This window comes from Phyllobates terribilis, unplaced genomic scaffold (genome assembly GCF_046119375.1).
Source record: "Phyllobates terribilis strain yellow unplaced genomic scaffold, ASM4611937v1 Scaffold_3__8_contigs__length_932513732, whole genome shotgun sequence".
In the NCBI taxonomy this organism is placed as follows: Eukaryota; Metazoa; Chordata; class Amphibia; order Anura; family Dendrobatidae; genus Phyllobates; species Phyllobates terribilis.
The window spans coordinates 18,969,926-18,986,803 of NW_027362763.1; the positions used below are offsets into that span (position 1 = coordinate 18,969,926).

General features: G+C 43.3%; 1 protein-coding gene across 2 annotated transcripts in view; it reads right to left on the reverse strand.

Annotated features, from left to right (window-relative positions):
- Positions 1-3,667: 3,667 nt before the first annotated feature.
- The window catches only part of LOC141258699 (uncharacterized), a 204,765-nt gene continuing 191,554 nt past the window's right edge, over positions 3,668-16,878 (reverse strand). The window contains exons 6-7 of one of the 2 annotated variants that reach the window (XM_073673719.1): positions 8,663-14,292; positions 3,668-6,458 (exon numbers count right to left, since the gene is read on the reverse strand). In XM_073673719.1, coding sequence (XP_073529820.1) covers positions 12,821-14,292 — 1,472 coding nt within the window. In that variant the 3' untranslated portion in view covers positions 3,668-6,458; positions 8,663-12,820. The remainder of the gene's footprint in view (positions 6,459-8,662; positions 14,293-16,878) is intronic. The other variant, XM_073673718.1, reaches the window with a different exon arrangement.

A 16,878-nucleotide genomic window follows, 5' to 3' on the forward strand; every position in this document is an offset into this window, starting at 1 on the left:
CCATCCTGGTGCACATATTGTAGGAATTTCCCCATCCTGTTCCTCATATTGTAGAAAGGTCCCCATCCTGGTCCCCCTCTTGAAGTAATGTGCCTCTCCTGGTCCCCATCTTGAAGAAATGTGCCCATCCTGGTCCCCATCTTGTAGGAATATCCCCATCCTGGTCGCCATATTGAAGGAATGTCCCCATCCTGGTCTCCATATTGTAAGAATGTTCCCATCTTGTAGTAATGACCCATACTGGTCCCCATCTTGTTGTAATGTCCCCATTTTGTAGGAATGTCCCCATCATGATCCCCATGTTTTAGGAATGTCCCCATCCTGGTCCCCATATTGTAGGAAGGTCCCCATCCTGGTGCACATATTGTAGGAATTTCCCCATCCTGTTCCCCATATTGTAGAAAGGTCCCCATCCTGGTCCCCCTTTTGAAGTAATGTGCCCATCCTGGTCCCCATCTTGTAGGAATGTCCCCATCCTGGTCGCCATATTGAAGGAATGTCCCCATCCTGGTCGCCATATTGTAAGAATGTTCCCATCTTGTAGTAATGTGCCCATCCTGGTCCCCATCTTGTAGGAAGGTCCCCATATTGTAGGAAGGTCCCCATCCTGGTCCCCATATTGGAGAAATGCCCACATCCTGGTCCCCATATTGGAGGAATGTCCCCATCCTGGTCCTCATATTGGAGGAATGTCCCTTGTGTCGTTCTTCACATACACATATAAGACATATGCCAGCTGCTAGCCTCTGATAGGCCGGCGGCAGGCATTGGTATTGCTGTGCAGAGAGCCGGTCTCTGCGTGGCAATACACTGAACTAAAGCGCAGCTGTTGGCAGCTCCTGGACCGGGCCGCGATTGGTGTCTATGGTACCTGCGGGCCGCGTGTTTGAGACCTCTGGTGTAGACCCTCATATATGTACTTCGTCTACAATAATCAAGTGTCTGGTGCTGCTACGTTTTCCACATGGATGTCTGTATATGTGTTTGTTTTCCCCTCCCTTCACTTGGTAATTTTAACAATAAAGTTTTTTGTATTTTCATATCCTCTTGTTTTCGGTTTATCTTTTTGGGATTTGCGCCCGTCCCTCCCCTTTCTTGCCTCATTATAGTGTATGGATCGGTCGGGGGTTTCATCTGTATCACGTCACTCGGAGATTGAGATGGAAACTCTGATATACTGTAGTCATCAAATACCAGCCGTTCAATATGACTATCCAGATTGATCACTGTGTTTGGTATAAATTTTGTCACCACATGTCAAACAATTTACCAGTCGGTGCAGTAGATTGTAAGAAAACCACCAGACTCCGCATTCATGATCTGCAGGTTTTTGAGACTGTGATTCTGAATAATTGTAAGGGGGGGTGTGAGTAGCTGGCCATTTACTAAAGACTATGATACTTTTCCAGCACGGACCACCATTTTCATCAACATTATTATTGTGTTTTATTAATGATTTACTTGTTATGGTTTATATAGTTCTGCTTGCTTGTCAATATATGCACTAGATTCCCTTGTAAAATGTCCAGCACTGCACTAATTTCTTCAGTATCTCAGGAGTCCATTGTTCCAACAGCCAATAATCTTATTGTGTGAGTGTTGATTATAGACACAATGGAGCTCTCACCACAGGTGGTCTTACATGCAGTCTCAGGTGAAGGCTCCTGGAATATTCTTCATTGTTTCAGCTAACAGTAAATGCTTAAGGGGGAGGGTGATCACATCTGACCTTGGAGGGGGCTGAGCTCAGAAAGGGAGAAGGGACATGTTTTAGAGGGTTGTTGATGGAAGGACACCGGAGGGATAGGACCTATGGCTGTGGACATGGAGCTGATGGATGGCTTATGGAGTGCTGGAGATCAGTTAGCAACTGGGCTGGATAAACGTACTACAGTTGTGGATATGTTATTGGATATAAACTTTATTCAAGGACTGTTGCTACTGGATATCTGTGCTTCCATTGTTTTTTCCGTTAACTGGAGAATCGCAGACTGTGGCTACAGACTATACTGGCTGGAGATACAAAATCTGTGGGCCAACCAAAAGTTGGTAGACAGTGAGTATGGCCTGATACAAAGACAGTGGAACTACTGATCCCAGGCCCTTATTTAAGGGTGAAGCCAGCACATGTTGTACATGCTTTTCTCCTTGAAAATCTGAGAAATATGGGTCGTTGAAGACATTGTTCAGAAGAACAGCATACTTTGATTAAAAAGTTGATTGGAGAGGCTAAAAATTATAAAGAAGTGCAGACAATCATCGGCTGTTAAGCTAAAATGATCTCCAATCCTTTACAATGGAAAGCAAAACCAGAGAGACGTGGAAGAAAACGGAAGACTACCATTCGATTGGATGGAAGAATAGCCAGAATGGCAAAGGCTCAGCCAATGATCAGCTCCAGGATGATCACAGACAGTCTCCAGTTACCTGTGAGGACTTTGACAGTTAGAAGACGCCGGTGTGAAGCTAATCTCTTAGGAAGAAGTCCCCACAAAGCCCCACTGTTAAAAAAAGACATATACTAAAGTGGATACAATTTGCCGAAAAAACACATCAACGGGCCTAAAGAGAAATGAAGAAACATTTTGTGGACTGATGAACGTAAAATTGTTCTTTTTAGGTCTAAAGGCTGCAGACCATTCATCAGATGACTCCCAAACTCTGCATTCAAGCCACAGTACACTCTGAAGACAGTGAAGCATGGTGGAAGCATCATGATATGGGCATGTTTCTCTTACTATGGTGCCGGACCTATTTACCGCATACCAGGGATCATGGACCAGTTTACATATATTAAAATAAAGTACCAACAAGCAAAAAATTTCATAATATGTATACCTTGGCTGATAATAATAAATCATCATAACATTTCATTAAAGGCAAACAGGAATTCAAAAAAACTGGGGAATCAGTTTTATGAAAAAGTAAAGAATTTTATTCAATATAATATAATATAAATATACAGAACAAGAAAAGATCACATTCCGGTCCAGCTGGGGCTGATGCTGCTCAGCATCGTCGTCAGTCCCAACGCCTAGCTGGTCCACGAGAAGTACAGGCTGTCTCTTGGGCCTTTGGGCCTAGCAACAGGAAGCATAGGTTGCGGAGGGAGACAGGGCTGTTAAAGTCTAAGTCCAGGTTTCTCTGTACTGAGCATGCCCGTGACATGGCGGACCGTGATTGGTGGTTTGGGAGTCAGCTGATCCGGTGACCTGGCACCGCCTGATTGGTCGCAGGTGACGTCACCAATGGTGCGACGGTTGGCAGGGCTTAATCTTTAAAAGGCCCGCCCACAAACATGGCGGCGCGCTCTGATCATTGAGCAGTGATGCTGTTGTGTGGACACTTGGCCTATAGAGCTCCACGTGTGCTTTAGTTTGAAATAGGCAGGTGTAGTGGAAATAGGCAGGCTAGTGGAAATAGGCAGGTAGCTTGGCCGTACAGACTGACTCCGACTCGGGGGTCACCATACACCCCGAGCAGCCTGCAATGCCATATTCCCGGTACCGCCTGTGAGCCACGTGGTGTGATTCTGCTCAGTCCGGTAGCACGCCGGCTGAGAGCACTTACACGCAGGCGTCAATCACACACGCATCCTAGCGCCCACTGCGTAGTCCCTGTGTAGTTAACAGGGCTACAGCTACTTCCCTGGTCGCACATCTCCCGTGCTGTTAACGGAGATTGAGCGAACCGCTATACCCGTTCCCGTGTGCAGTAACACGGAAGGGTTTATAATTTAAGTTCGTTGCTTTCCTTCTCACCCGGAAAGTGTTCGGCAGCAGTCCACCAGGCTGCATTGCGGACCCCGGGGTCGGTTGCGTTCCATTATAATAAAGTTGTTTGCAACCGTCCACTTAACAACTAGCAATTAAGTATATATCTTTGATCACCATAAAGTAAGTGCAACCTGGTCCTGCTTATATCCTAGTCAAAGTCTTAGAAGAATGGAGGATAGAAATTACCTTGTGACATAATGTCAGGTGAAGCAAGGTGCACTCGGGACCCGTGTGAAAGCCTAATCCCATAATCCCTCCCATAGTGCTGCTGCAGTACTTCTCACCTTGTTTTATATGATCTTTTCTTGTTCTGTATATTTATATTATATTGAATAAAATTCATTACTTTTTCATAAAACTGATTCCCCAGTTTTTTGAATTCCTGTTTGCCTTTAATGAAATGTTATGATGATTTATTATTATCAGCCAAGGTATACATATTAGGAAATTTTTTGCTTGTTGGTACTTTATTAAATTTGGGATTGATTTCACTTTTTTAAGTGTCATCTTTATAGGTTTATATATTAAAATACTTGAAGAGGTCATGTTGCCTTATGCTGAAGAGGATATGCCCTTGAAATGGGTGTTTCAACAAGGCAACAACCCTAAACACACCAGTAAACGTGCAAAATCTTGGTTCCAGTCCACCAAAATTGAGGTTATGGAGCAGCCAGCCCAATCCCCGGATTTTAATCCGATAGAACACTTGTGGGGTGACATCAAAAATGCTGTTTCTGAGGCAATGCCAACAAATTCCAAGAAATTGTGGGATGTAGTGAAAACATCCTGGGCTGGAATATCAGCTGACAGGTGCCAGAAGTTTGTTGACTCTATGCAACATAGATGTGAAGCAGTTCTAAAAAACTGTGAGTAATAACTAAATATTAGGTTAGTGATTCACAGGAATGCTAAATCCTCAAAAAGAGAGAGAGAGAGAGTACATATTAAGACAAATGCAGACACTGCTATTTATTAGAACAGAACAATGTTCATTTTTTGGTATTTTCTGTAAAGTAGTTAAAAATTCTATACATTTCTCTTCATGTTTTGAATTAGTAAACAGTGTGCAATGTTCCCAATGCTGGAAATAAAAACTAGTAGAAAGATTTTGTGAGAACTCATGTTTGTGAACACACTGCTATTATTTTGAACACTACTCTAAGTGCTCAGCATAGAGCGCAGGATAAATGTGATCCAAAATGTTACGTAAAATGTTCCTACCAAAAGCTTCAAATCAATCCACAAAAAAAACAAGTCCCCACTTAGGTCCGTCATCTGTTATCGGAAATATAAGGGTCTTCCACATTGCTGGTAGCACAAAGGCTCTGGAAAAGCAAAATGGCTTTTTGCCCCCCAAAACAAATTCAGCAAATTCTGTGCTCCTAAATCTAAATGCCACCCCTCTCTTCTGAGCCCCACATTGTGCCTAAACCACAGTTAGCGTTCACATGTTTGGCATTACTGTAGCAATGAGAGCCCGCCTAATTTACGGGTGAGTGTCTCCAAAAGCATGAGCTGTGGACTAGAGATGAGCGAATCCCTCAAGGTTTGATTAGTTTCAGATCTGCGAACTTCCCGATGTTCTCCAAACAATTAGACAAACAGTTCAACAGATCTGAATCCCAATGCAGTCAATGGGAGGCAAAAACAAACACATACACAACACCTTCAAAGGGACCTAAAAGCTGCCCAAACAGCTCAAATTAGGGGCAGACACCAGGATCAATTGACTCACAGTACAAACTTTATAATGGCACAGCAGCAGTGAGCCATGGGCCATGCATGAGGTATCAGGGTCTAGGCATTTACAGCATTGAATTGAACTTCAAATTAAGACGAGGTGGGTGAGGGATTGGTGTATGTCTGCTGTGCTGGGAGTCCTGATACCACATGCAACAGCTCAAGCTGCTTTTATGCTCAGCCGCACTCAGGTTGCAGAAAAATCAGTTTCATAGGGTACTATTGGTACAAAAATGTAAGGATAGTAACACAGGTAGTTGACTGAAAGTAAGTGGAGGCCTGCCGGTCTGGGAGCCCTACTGCTACAGGCAACACACATGAAGGTGACCCAACCACAAGTCTCCACATTTCCAAAAATTAAGGGCGGACACCACCAAAGTGGCATCAATTTCAGCAGAGTAGAAATAGTATAATGGGGACCGACATCTCTTCCACTACAGCCAACCCAGCAGATGGAGACCCAATCAGAAGTCTCCACTTTTCCAAAAATTATTGTTAACAACTGCAGCAGCAGCAACAACAGTCACAGAAGCCACGACAAAGATATCACAGACTGCAATTACGTGAGATCAATGCAGCACACTAAAAACTACACCATCGCCTAGTCTGCACAGTCTGCGATTGGGGTGCAAAAGTCCTTGGAGAGCCATGACTTGTTGATGAAAGTTAGGCGGTCTACACTTTCAGGGGACAGCCGGCTGCGCTTATTGATCAGGACACCACCAGCTGCACTGAAGACACGTTCTAAGAGAACACTGGCTGCCCAGCATGATAAAACCTCCAAGGTGAGCCCAGGTCACTCTTCCATTTTTGAAGACCAAAATGTAAAAGGGTCCAAATCCTCCATGATGGTATTGATATTGAGCTCGAGATAATCCTGCACCATCCTCTCCAGTCATTCATCACGTGTCAGACTTGTACTCTGTTGTGATGGTGCACAAGCTGGTCTAAAAAGGACTCACAGAAATTGCTTCGGCCACTTACTCTGCTGCTGCTGCTAATGTTTTTGCATTGACAATGTGATGTTCCTGAGGTTGGGAGTCTAGAGCTGCGATGCACACTGTGTGCCTCTCTGCTGTCTTGGGGAAAACCTTTCTTAAGGTTGTACAAAAGCGTGTTTCGATACTCAAGCATGTGCAAGTCCCTTTTCAGGGCGGGAAGCATCTGACAAAATTTACTCTTAAAATGTGGATCTAACAGAGTGGCAACCCAGTAGTCAGCATTATTTTGAATCCTAACTATACGGGGATCATGTTGCAGACAGTGCAGCAAGAAGGCACTCATATGTCGGGCTCTTCCATGAGGTCCAAGCCCATGGTGTGTTGGTGGCTGGGTAACACTGATGCTTCTTTCCTCCATCCCCTACCGCCAACCACAAACAACAGAGAGAGGATGATTATCCTCTTCATCTCCTGACTGTTGCTCGCCCATCACCTCTTCCTCCTTCATTTGTTCCCCGGCTCCTGCACCTTCACTAACAGTTTGTCTGGTATCACCAGCCCCCCTCGGCCGCTGTAATCCACCCTTCCTTGGCACCTGCCTGTGTGACGGCAGTCTGGAACTTTGAGACATTGTTATCCCTTCCACATCCTTCTCTTCCTCTGGGACCACCACCTCCTCCCGCAGCCTATTCAAAATCTGATCCAGCATGTAGATGACCGGAATAGTGATGCTGATGATGGCATCGTAAGCGCTAACCATCTTAGTAGCCATTTCAAAACTGTGCAGAGGGGTGCAGAGGTCCTCCGCAAGTGTGATTTGCACCACTTCTATATTGCATTGGCCCAGGCTATACGACATGAAATACTATGTCACAGCTCGTCGCTGCTGCCACAGTCGCTGCAACATGTACAGAGTGGAATTCCACCATGTCGGCACATCGCATATCAACCGGTTAACTGCCATGAACAAAGACCTCTGTATCAATGCAAGTCGATGACCTGGAGGGGTGTGAATGGCGGAAGTGAGCACACGGCTTCCGTGCTTTCTGCAGCAGCGCATTCAAGCTGGAATAGTGGCAGAGAAATTGCTGTATTACCAGGTTGAGGACGTGAACCATGCAAGGCATGTGTGTGAGCTCACCCCAGTGTAGGGCTAACCCCAGGTTCACACCATTATCGCACACGGCTTTCCCTGGCTCTAGGTTCAGCGGAGACAGCCATTGCTCAAACTCGGCCTGGAGAGCTGTCCACAACTTTTCAGCTGTATGACTTCGATCTCCAAGGCATATTAATTTTAAAACACTGCCTGATTGCGGTGAGTCCTGGCTGCTCAGTACGGAGGTGGTGGGGATTCACTCTGTACTGTTGGAATGCATGTCTCATTAAAACCGAGGTTGAGGGCTCAGGTGGAGGCCCTAGAGAAGGTGGAGGAGGCAGAAGCAGTGAAGTGTTAAATACAGAGGTTTGTCCCGTAAGCCTTGGAGATTCCAAGATTTGTGGAGCAGCCCCTTCCCCGCCTGCCCCCACAGCCACCAGAGTCACCCAGTGCACAGTCAGCGAGATGTAATGCCCCTGGCCATCCTTACACGTCCAGGTTTCTGTGGTGAAATGCAGACATAGATTTAGTCAAGGAATGGGTGATGTTGTCTCTGACATGCTGTTGTAGTGCAGACACAGTTTTCTTAGAGAAGTAATGGTGACTGGGCAACTGTTACTGGGGGACTGCGACAGCCATCAGCTTTCGGAAACTGTCTGTATCTACCAGGCGGAAAGGCAGCTTTTCCGTGGCCAACATATTGGAGATGTTGGAGTTCAACCTCTTAGCTTTGTCATATGTAGAAGGAAACAATCTTTTACGTGACCACAACTGCAGGGCCGAGGGCTGGCTTCAGTGCTGAGAGAGGGCGGAGTACGGTGAAACGGACAAACTGTAGAGTAACACATGTTGATTGCGCATGTGACGGTTCATGCATGTAGTAGTCAAATTATTGCAATTTTTCCCTCTACTGAGTCTTTTTTTGCAAAGTTGGCAGACAACATGAGTTGGCTCATCCTGTGGTGTCAAAAAAGGCCACGGCTAGGCAACCCTTGCGAACTGCAGACCTGCGACTTTTGCTTGCCACAGCTACAGTCAGTTGTGGCTAAGGATGCAGTGCTTGTCATGGTGATATCACTCCATGTCTGTGCCGTAGGGCACAACGTAACCTCCTCGTCTTCCTCCTCCTCCACCTCCTCAGATGAGCTACTCAGCTGTGTGTCTCTGTGTTAAAACACCAAGTGGGATCTACAACCTCATCATCATCCTCTCTGTTATCCCATTTCTCACTCTGAGAGTCACCCTCCTCCTCTTCCTGCCCTGACAGCGCAGTACAGTCTGCTTGAGCCTCAGGTATCTGAGTCTCATCAGGATCACCTTCCCCCCGGGGATTAACGTTTGGTGATGAGGGTCAGGATTCTGCCCGGACACTGCTATTTTTTAGAACAGCACAATGTTCATTTTTTGTTATTTTCTGTAAAGTAGTTAAAAATTATCTACATTTCTTGTCATGTTTTGAATTAGGAAACAGTCTGCAATGTTCCAAATGCTGTAAATAAAAACTAATAGAAAGATTTTGTGCTTAACTCATGTTTGAATGCGTCAAAAAAATTCAAGCTGAGATGTGGCCTGCTGTATGTATCACTGTAGTAACAGAAAAAATTACATTTTTTACTGTGGGGCCCTGGATACAGCTGAATTTCAGCACAAAAGAATTACAAGATCAGATGTGGCCTACTATATGTTTTAGACAGGAACAGAAAAAAATAGTGTTTCAAAGATATACTTGTGCATGGAGCACAATATAAGCACAACAGAATTCTATGCTGAAATGTGGCCTGCTGTCTCTGTCTGGACCTCACTAATAGCAAAAATGATTGATCTGCTGGAAGGTTGATTTCCCAGCCACACAGGACCCTATCTAGCTAAACTAACTGATTTAGAAGCAACCGCTTAGCTAACTATCTCAGTCTCCCAGTATCCAGGAGCAGCGTCAGGAGCATCCTCTCTGTGCTGTTATACTAACAAAATGGTGCTAAAACAACATGTCCGCTCTTTATATGGAGAGGGACATGTGATTTTTAGCAGCCAATGACACAAGCCCTTATATCTGGACATTGTGGATGGTTCCTGCGCCCTGATTGGCTAGCTGCAATTTACAAACATTAAGTTAAGAAAAAAAAAATTAGATTAACAGCACACCGTTACTCTGATCTCTCCCCACCCCCTCCCCTCATTAAATAAGTACCCCCCGCTCATCAACAGCACCACTATCCTAGCCAAAGTTATAAAAATACTGTAGTGGAAAGCGACCATTTCCCGTACTGTTAGGCTATGTGCCCACGTTGCATTTATGAAGCAGAAAATTTCTGCTGCATAAATGCAAGTCCTCTCCCGGAAAAACGCATGCGGAATTCCGCACGCGTTTATCGCGCATTTTTCGCGCGTTTATCACGCGTTTTCCACATGCGGAATTGCCTTGCGTTTTTTATGCATTGGACAAAGGCAATTCCGCTTGCGGAAACGCAAAATTAAATGACATGCTGCGGATTTTTGAACGTGGCATAAACGCTGCGGAAAAATCCGCAGCATGTGCATAGAACTTGCGGAATCCCATTGGGGAACATGGGGTGCGGATATACATGCGTTTTTCAAGCGTTTACGCTGCGGAAATTCCGCAGCATATACGCTTGAAAAATGCTACGTGGGCACACAGCCTCACCGATTTTAAATAAAAACGCTCGGGTGTCCGATCACAAATCCAAATGTGCAACATTCGTGCCAATTTTAAAATTGGTGAATGTTTTCCGAACATATTTGCTTATCTCTACTGTGTACTACAACGTACTGGTCACTACAACGGCAGTTAACAATTTTCACTCAGCAACATCCGCTGCTGCTTGTTTCTGGAAAAGACCCATGGAGTCAAAATCGTCATTGCACCTGTAGATAAATTATCAAAGGAGTATATTTTCCAAAATGGGGGCACTTGAGGGGGGATTCTGCTATTCTACCACTTATGGGCTATGTATATGGAGTCTGCATACTATTCTAGATAAATCTGTGCTTCGTGAGGCAAATAACGCACTGTCCCTCCCGAGTTTTGCCGTGTGGTTATGCAGTACTCTACAACCACATATGGGGTATTTCTGCATTGAGAATAATTGTGGGACAAATTTTGGTGCCATTTTTACCCATTTCCCAGTGTGAAAATGTAAATCTGGGGCTGAAACAACATTTTGGTGGTAAAAATGTAATTATTTTTTTCTTCACTGCCCAATGGTATAAAATTCTGTGACCCACCAGTGAGTGATCATTGCACCCCTAGATGAATTCATTCAGAGGTTTAGTTTGTAAAATGGGGTCTCTTATGGGGGGTTCTGCTGTTCTAGCACCTCAGGGGCTAGGCCAATGAGACATGGCACCCTTAAACCAATCCAACAAAATCTGAACTTCAATATAGTGCTTATTCCCTTATGAGCTTTGCACTGCTCAGTAGTTTTCGACCACATACACAGGAAAAATTGCACAACAAATTTTGGGGTCCATTTTCTCCTGCTATCCTTGTAAAAATGAAAAAATTTAGGACTAAAACAACATTTTTGTGGGAAATATATATTTTTTTCATTTTTACAGATCCATGTTGTAAAAAATGTTCTATTGCTTGTGACACTGCCTGACCTCTCGTAAACCCCACATGTTTCCGAGCAATCAAAGGCGGCATGACTTCAGGCATAGGATTTGAAATGGGCCTATAAAATCCCAATGATGTCAGATCTTTTCCTTGTCTTCAATAGAAGTTTGTCATTTTACACACTCGCTAACAGCAGCAGTCTGCTTCACCTAATGCATTATAATATATGCTACATAGCATTATGCTGGTGAATTGCTCCCTCTTAATCTTACAAAACTCCCCATTAAATCTGCCCGGTGCCTCGACAGTTCTGCATGTTTGTGTCACGGGTGTGTCAGAGGTGACAGACAGTCGCCCTGCAGTTGGTTGCAGGAGATCTATACGTTTGGCATTACAGACATCTTCTTAGATGAGAGGCTGTTTTTAGGACCCAGCGGCTACCTCCCTCTGGCTAATTAACTCTCTGGCCTGGGTGTATAAATACCTGGTGTGTCTGAGAGGGAGGTCCCAGCTATATTAATTTCTACTTGTGAGGCTTAGCAGGAGCAGTACTTTGTCCTGTCTGGAGCTTGAGGCCGTGTGCACATTTGGAGTCTTCTAAAGCATAGCATTCTCCCCCTGTTTGTCTACCCTTGTCTATAGAGTTTAGTGGAGATTGACTAGTGCTCATTTCCTCCCATCCCTAGCCTTAGCCATACGCCACGGAAAGTCAGGGCGAGGCTTGAGTGCGGCAATTGCTGAAGAGGTAATATAGGAACGGTAGTTGAGACAGGGTGACACTAGACCAGACTAGGAGGTCTCCACTTCCCCATTTCCCTAGTGTCTGGGCTCCCTTTCCCTCTGTGTTGCAATGGGTCTTTCCAACACCTGGTGTGACAGTTTGGTGGTGTAAATGTACTTCCTGGCTTGTGGTGACCACATTTATTCTGAACAGCGGATCCCCTGTCATTTTTGGTAACTTTATCATATCTAATAATGTTTCCGGTAGGTGTAAATGGGGGAAATCTCCATAGCATTCACTATATTGACCCAATATTTACATCACATCAGTTTGTGATTGTTTGTCCCGGGTATTTGAGAGGTGAAGTGTGAAAGCTGTCCGTGCCTTTGGCCAGGTTTGGTCGATTTATTTAGATGCAATATGTGTTGCCCAAAATCAGGATGCCGGGATGTTAGGTATGCACCATCCAATCATTAACTTTTTGTTACGCTTTAATCCAAGCTGACCTGGTTTCTAGAGATGTGACACTCAAACAAATAGTCCATGTTACTTGCAGGGCTTTACCAGCAGCTACATTTCTGTATGGTCTCGTTTTCTCCTGGTTACACAGGACATTTATTCAGCTCTTCAACACTGACTTGGCAGTATCCAAACACAAAGTCATATTCCCTCTGTGAAGATCCTTGTGACAAATAATCTCTAACCCCAACCCCCAGACTAGTCACGCAACTTTCTCTTCTACTGCCAAATGGGCTGGGAAGTGACAGATGCAATCACCTTCCTGAGAAAAATGTTTCCCAAGTAACGGTTGGATTGGGGGATGATAAGCAATAGTCATAACACCTGTCTCTGCCGAGTGTAGAACTGGATGTGAAGAATGGTGAAATAACAGTCTGTTCTGGGGCACGAGAGATGGGCTTGTGGATAGTTCATGAGGATAAGTCCATAGAGGGCCCCATACACAGGCTGTTATCATATGTGAATTCTCTCATGTTGACCAAGTTTCCATTTATCAGCAAAACATTTCCCACAATGTGAACATGAATACGGCTTCTCTCCTGTGTGAATTCTCTGATGTTTAACAAGTTTCCATTTATCAGCAAAACATTTCCCACATTCTGAGCAAGAATATGGCTTCTCTCCTGTGTGAGTTCTCTGATGTTTCACAAGATTTGTTCGGTTTGTATAACATTTCGCACATTCTGAGCATGAATACGGCCTCTCTCCAGTGTGAATTCTCTGATGTTTAACAAGATCTGATTTACCTGTAAAACGTTTCCCACATTCAGGGCATGAATACGGCTTCTCTCCTGTGTGACTTCTCTGATGTGTGGTAAGATGTGATTTTTTAACATAACATTTCCCACATTCTAAACATGCAAAAGGTTTTTCTCCTGTGTGAGCTCTCTGATGTATGGCATGATTTGATCTATTTGTAAAACATTTCCCACAATGTGAACATGAATACGGCTTCTCTCCTGTGTGACTTCTCTTATGTGTGGTAAGATGTGATTTTTTAACAAAACATTTCCCACATTCTAAACATGCAAAAGGTTTTTCTCCTGTGTGAATTCTCTGATGTATGGCATGATTTGATCTATTTGTAAAGCATTTCCCACATTCTAAACATGCAAAAGGTTTTTCTCCTGTGTGAATTCTCTGATGTATGGCATGATTTGAGCTGCTTGAAAAACATTTCCCACATTGTGAACATGAATACGGCTTCTCTCCTGTGTGACTTCTCTCATGTGAAACAAGATTTGATTTACTTGTGAAACTTTTCCCACATTCGGAGCATGAATACGGCCTCTCCCCAGTGTGAACTCTTCCATGTCTAACAAGAAGATATTTTTTTGTAAAACTTTTTCCACAGACTGAACAGGAATGCATCTCTGGTACTGTGTGACTTCTCTGATGATGAACAAATATATTAAATCTTGTAATACACTTTCCACATTCTGAACATACATACGGCTGCTCTGTGTGATTTTTCTCATGTGTAACTAGATGTGATTTATGTGTAAAACGTTTTCCACATTTTGAACATGGATACGGCTTCTCTCCTGTGTGACTTCTTTCATGTGTAATAAGATGGGATTTATCTATAAAGCATTTCCCACATTCTGAACATGAGTACGGCTTCTCTCCTGTGTGGCTTCTTCTGTGTGTAAAGAGATCGGAGTTTTTTGAAAACTGTTTTCCACATTCCCCACACTGAAATCTTTTTCTGTCTTTCAGACCTGTACATGTGGTAACAGTCTGCGCTTGGTCAGGAGACAGTTCCTCTGGATTAGGCTGATTATACGACGTATCTGCACTGTGTCCTGGACGTACATTAAGGGTGATGAGGTTTTCTTCAGAAAAGGGATGCACAATATCTTTACCTTCCACTTGATTATTTAGCAGAAACATGATGTTTCCTTTACAGTTTTTGCTCAGATTTTCTGTTAGAAAAAAAATAATAGAATCCATTTTTTAATCTTGTTAAACCACAAAAGTACATACATTTATAATACTTCTATTAATCTGGATTTATGCAGGCATTATGCTTGCCCAAGCTAAAGTGGATTAAGCATGAAAGATGAGCATCACATCTTTAATATTTACAGTGGCATGTAAAAAGTTGGGCACCCCTGGTCTAAATTATTGTTATTGTGAACAGTTAAGCAAGTTGAATATGAAATAATCTCTAAAAGGCCTAAAGTTAAAGATGACAAATTTCCTTTGTAGTTTAGGGGAAAAAAGATAGATTTTAATTTTTTACATTTTAAAAATTACAAAAAGGAAAATGGGCCGATGCAAAAGTTTGGGCACCCTTGGACATTTGTGTGCCCAGATAACTTTGACCAACGTTTCAAACCTTAATTAGCCTGTTAGGGTTATGGCTTGTTTACTATCATTGTTAGGAGAGGTCAGGTGATGCAAATTTTCCACCTTTATAAAAACCCAGCGTCCTCTAACCTTATGCAAAAAACAGCAGCCATGGGTTCTTCTAATCAGCTGCCGAGCAATCAGAAAATGGTGGAGACCCACAAAGCAGGAGAAGGTTATAAGAAGATAGCAGAGCGTTTTCAAGTTGCCCTTTCTACAATTCGAGATGTATTTAAGAAATGGCAGTTAACAGGAACAGTGGAGGTCAAGTAAAATTTCTGTGAGAGCTGCTCGTAGGATTGGAATACAGGAAAATAAGAACCCTCGCTTGACTGCAAAAGACCATCAGAAATATTTAGCAGATTCTGGAGTTGTGGTGCGTCGTTCTACGCTCTACTGTTCAGAGACACCTGCACAAATACGGAGTTCATGGAAAAGTCATCAGAAGAAAACCTCTCCTGCATCCTCACCATAAAATTTAGCGTCAGAAGTATGCAAACAAACATCTAAACAAGCCTGATGCATTTTGTCCTGTGGACCGAAGAGATTAAAAATTAATTCAATTGAAAGGTCGACTTCCTCCCCACACTAAAAGCTTTCCATTCATTTTATCCGAATATGAAATAAAGGGCTCTTATTTTTACATAAATGGTGAGTGCAGCTATTTCATCATCTCCTTTCAATTTGCTATTGTTTCTTCATTTTAAAGCTGGCACCGCAAATTTATGTGATGTGTATTTGCCGTTAAGATACAGGTGCGGTCATTATGCATTCAGAAGGTGGTGCAGACTTACTCTTTATTTAGTTAAAAAATAATTCTTTGGCCACAATGATCAAAAGGTATGTGTGGAGAAACAAAGGCACAGAATTTCAGGAAAAGAATATATCACCAACGATTAAGCATGGTGGTGGATCAATCATGCTTTGGGGTTGTGTTGCAGCCAATGGCACGGAGAAGATTTTACAGGTAGAGGGAAGAATGGATTCAATGAAATTTTGAAAAATTCTTGATGCAAACATAACACCATCTGTAAAAATACTGAAGTTGAAAAGAGGACGATTCTACAAATGGATAATGATCCTAAACACAAGTCAAAATCCACAGAGATGACCTCAAAAGGCGCAAACTGAGGGTTTTACAACGTCCCTCACAGTCTCCTGATCTTAACATCATTGAAAATCTGTGGCTAGACTTCAAAATAGCAAAGCGTGCAAGATGACCCAGGAATCTCACAGAACTAGAAGATTTGACCAAGGAAGAATGGAAGAAAATGCCTCAAACAAGAATTGAAAAACTTTTGTCTGGCTGCAAAAAGCATTTACAAGGTGTGATACTTTCAAAAGTGGACGCTACTACAGTACAGACCAAAAGTTTGGACACACCTTCTCATTTAAAGATTTTTCTGTATTTTCATGACTATGAAAATTGTACATTCACACTGAAGGCATCAAAACTATGAATTAACACATGTGGAATTATATACTTAACAAAAAAGTGTGAAACAACTGAAAATATGTCTTATATTCTAGGTTCTTCAAAGTAGCCACCTTTTGCTTTGATGACTAATTTGCACACTCTTGGTATTTAATGGATGAGCTTCAAGAGGTAGTCACCAGAAATGGTCTTCCAATAATCTTGAAGGAGTTCCCAGAGATGCTTAGCACATGTTGGCCCTTTTGCCTTCACTCTGCGGTCCAGCTCACCCCAAACCATCTCGATTGGGTTCAGGTCTGGTGACTGTGGAGGCCAGGTCATCTGGCATAGCACCCCATTACTCTCCTTATTGGTCAAATAGCCCTTACACTGCCTGGAGGTGTGTTTGAGGTCATTTTCCTGTTGAAAAATAAATGATGGTCCAACAAAACGCAAACCGGATGGAATAGCATGCTGCTGCAAGATGCTGTTGTAGCCATGCTGGTTCAGTATGCCTTCAATTTTGAATAAATCCCCAACAGTGTCACCAGCAAAGCACCCCCTCACCATCACACCTCCTCCTCCATGCTTCACGGTGGGAACCAGGCAAGTAGAGTCCATCCGTTCACCTTTTCTGCGTCGCACAAAGACACGGTGGTTGGAACCAAAGATCTCAAATTTGGACTCATCAGACCAAAGCACAGATTTCCACTGGTCTAATGTCCATTCCTTGTGTTCTTTAGCC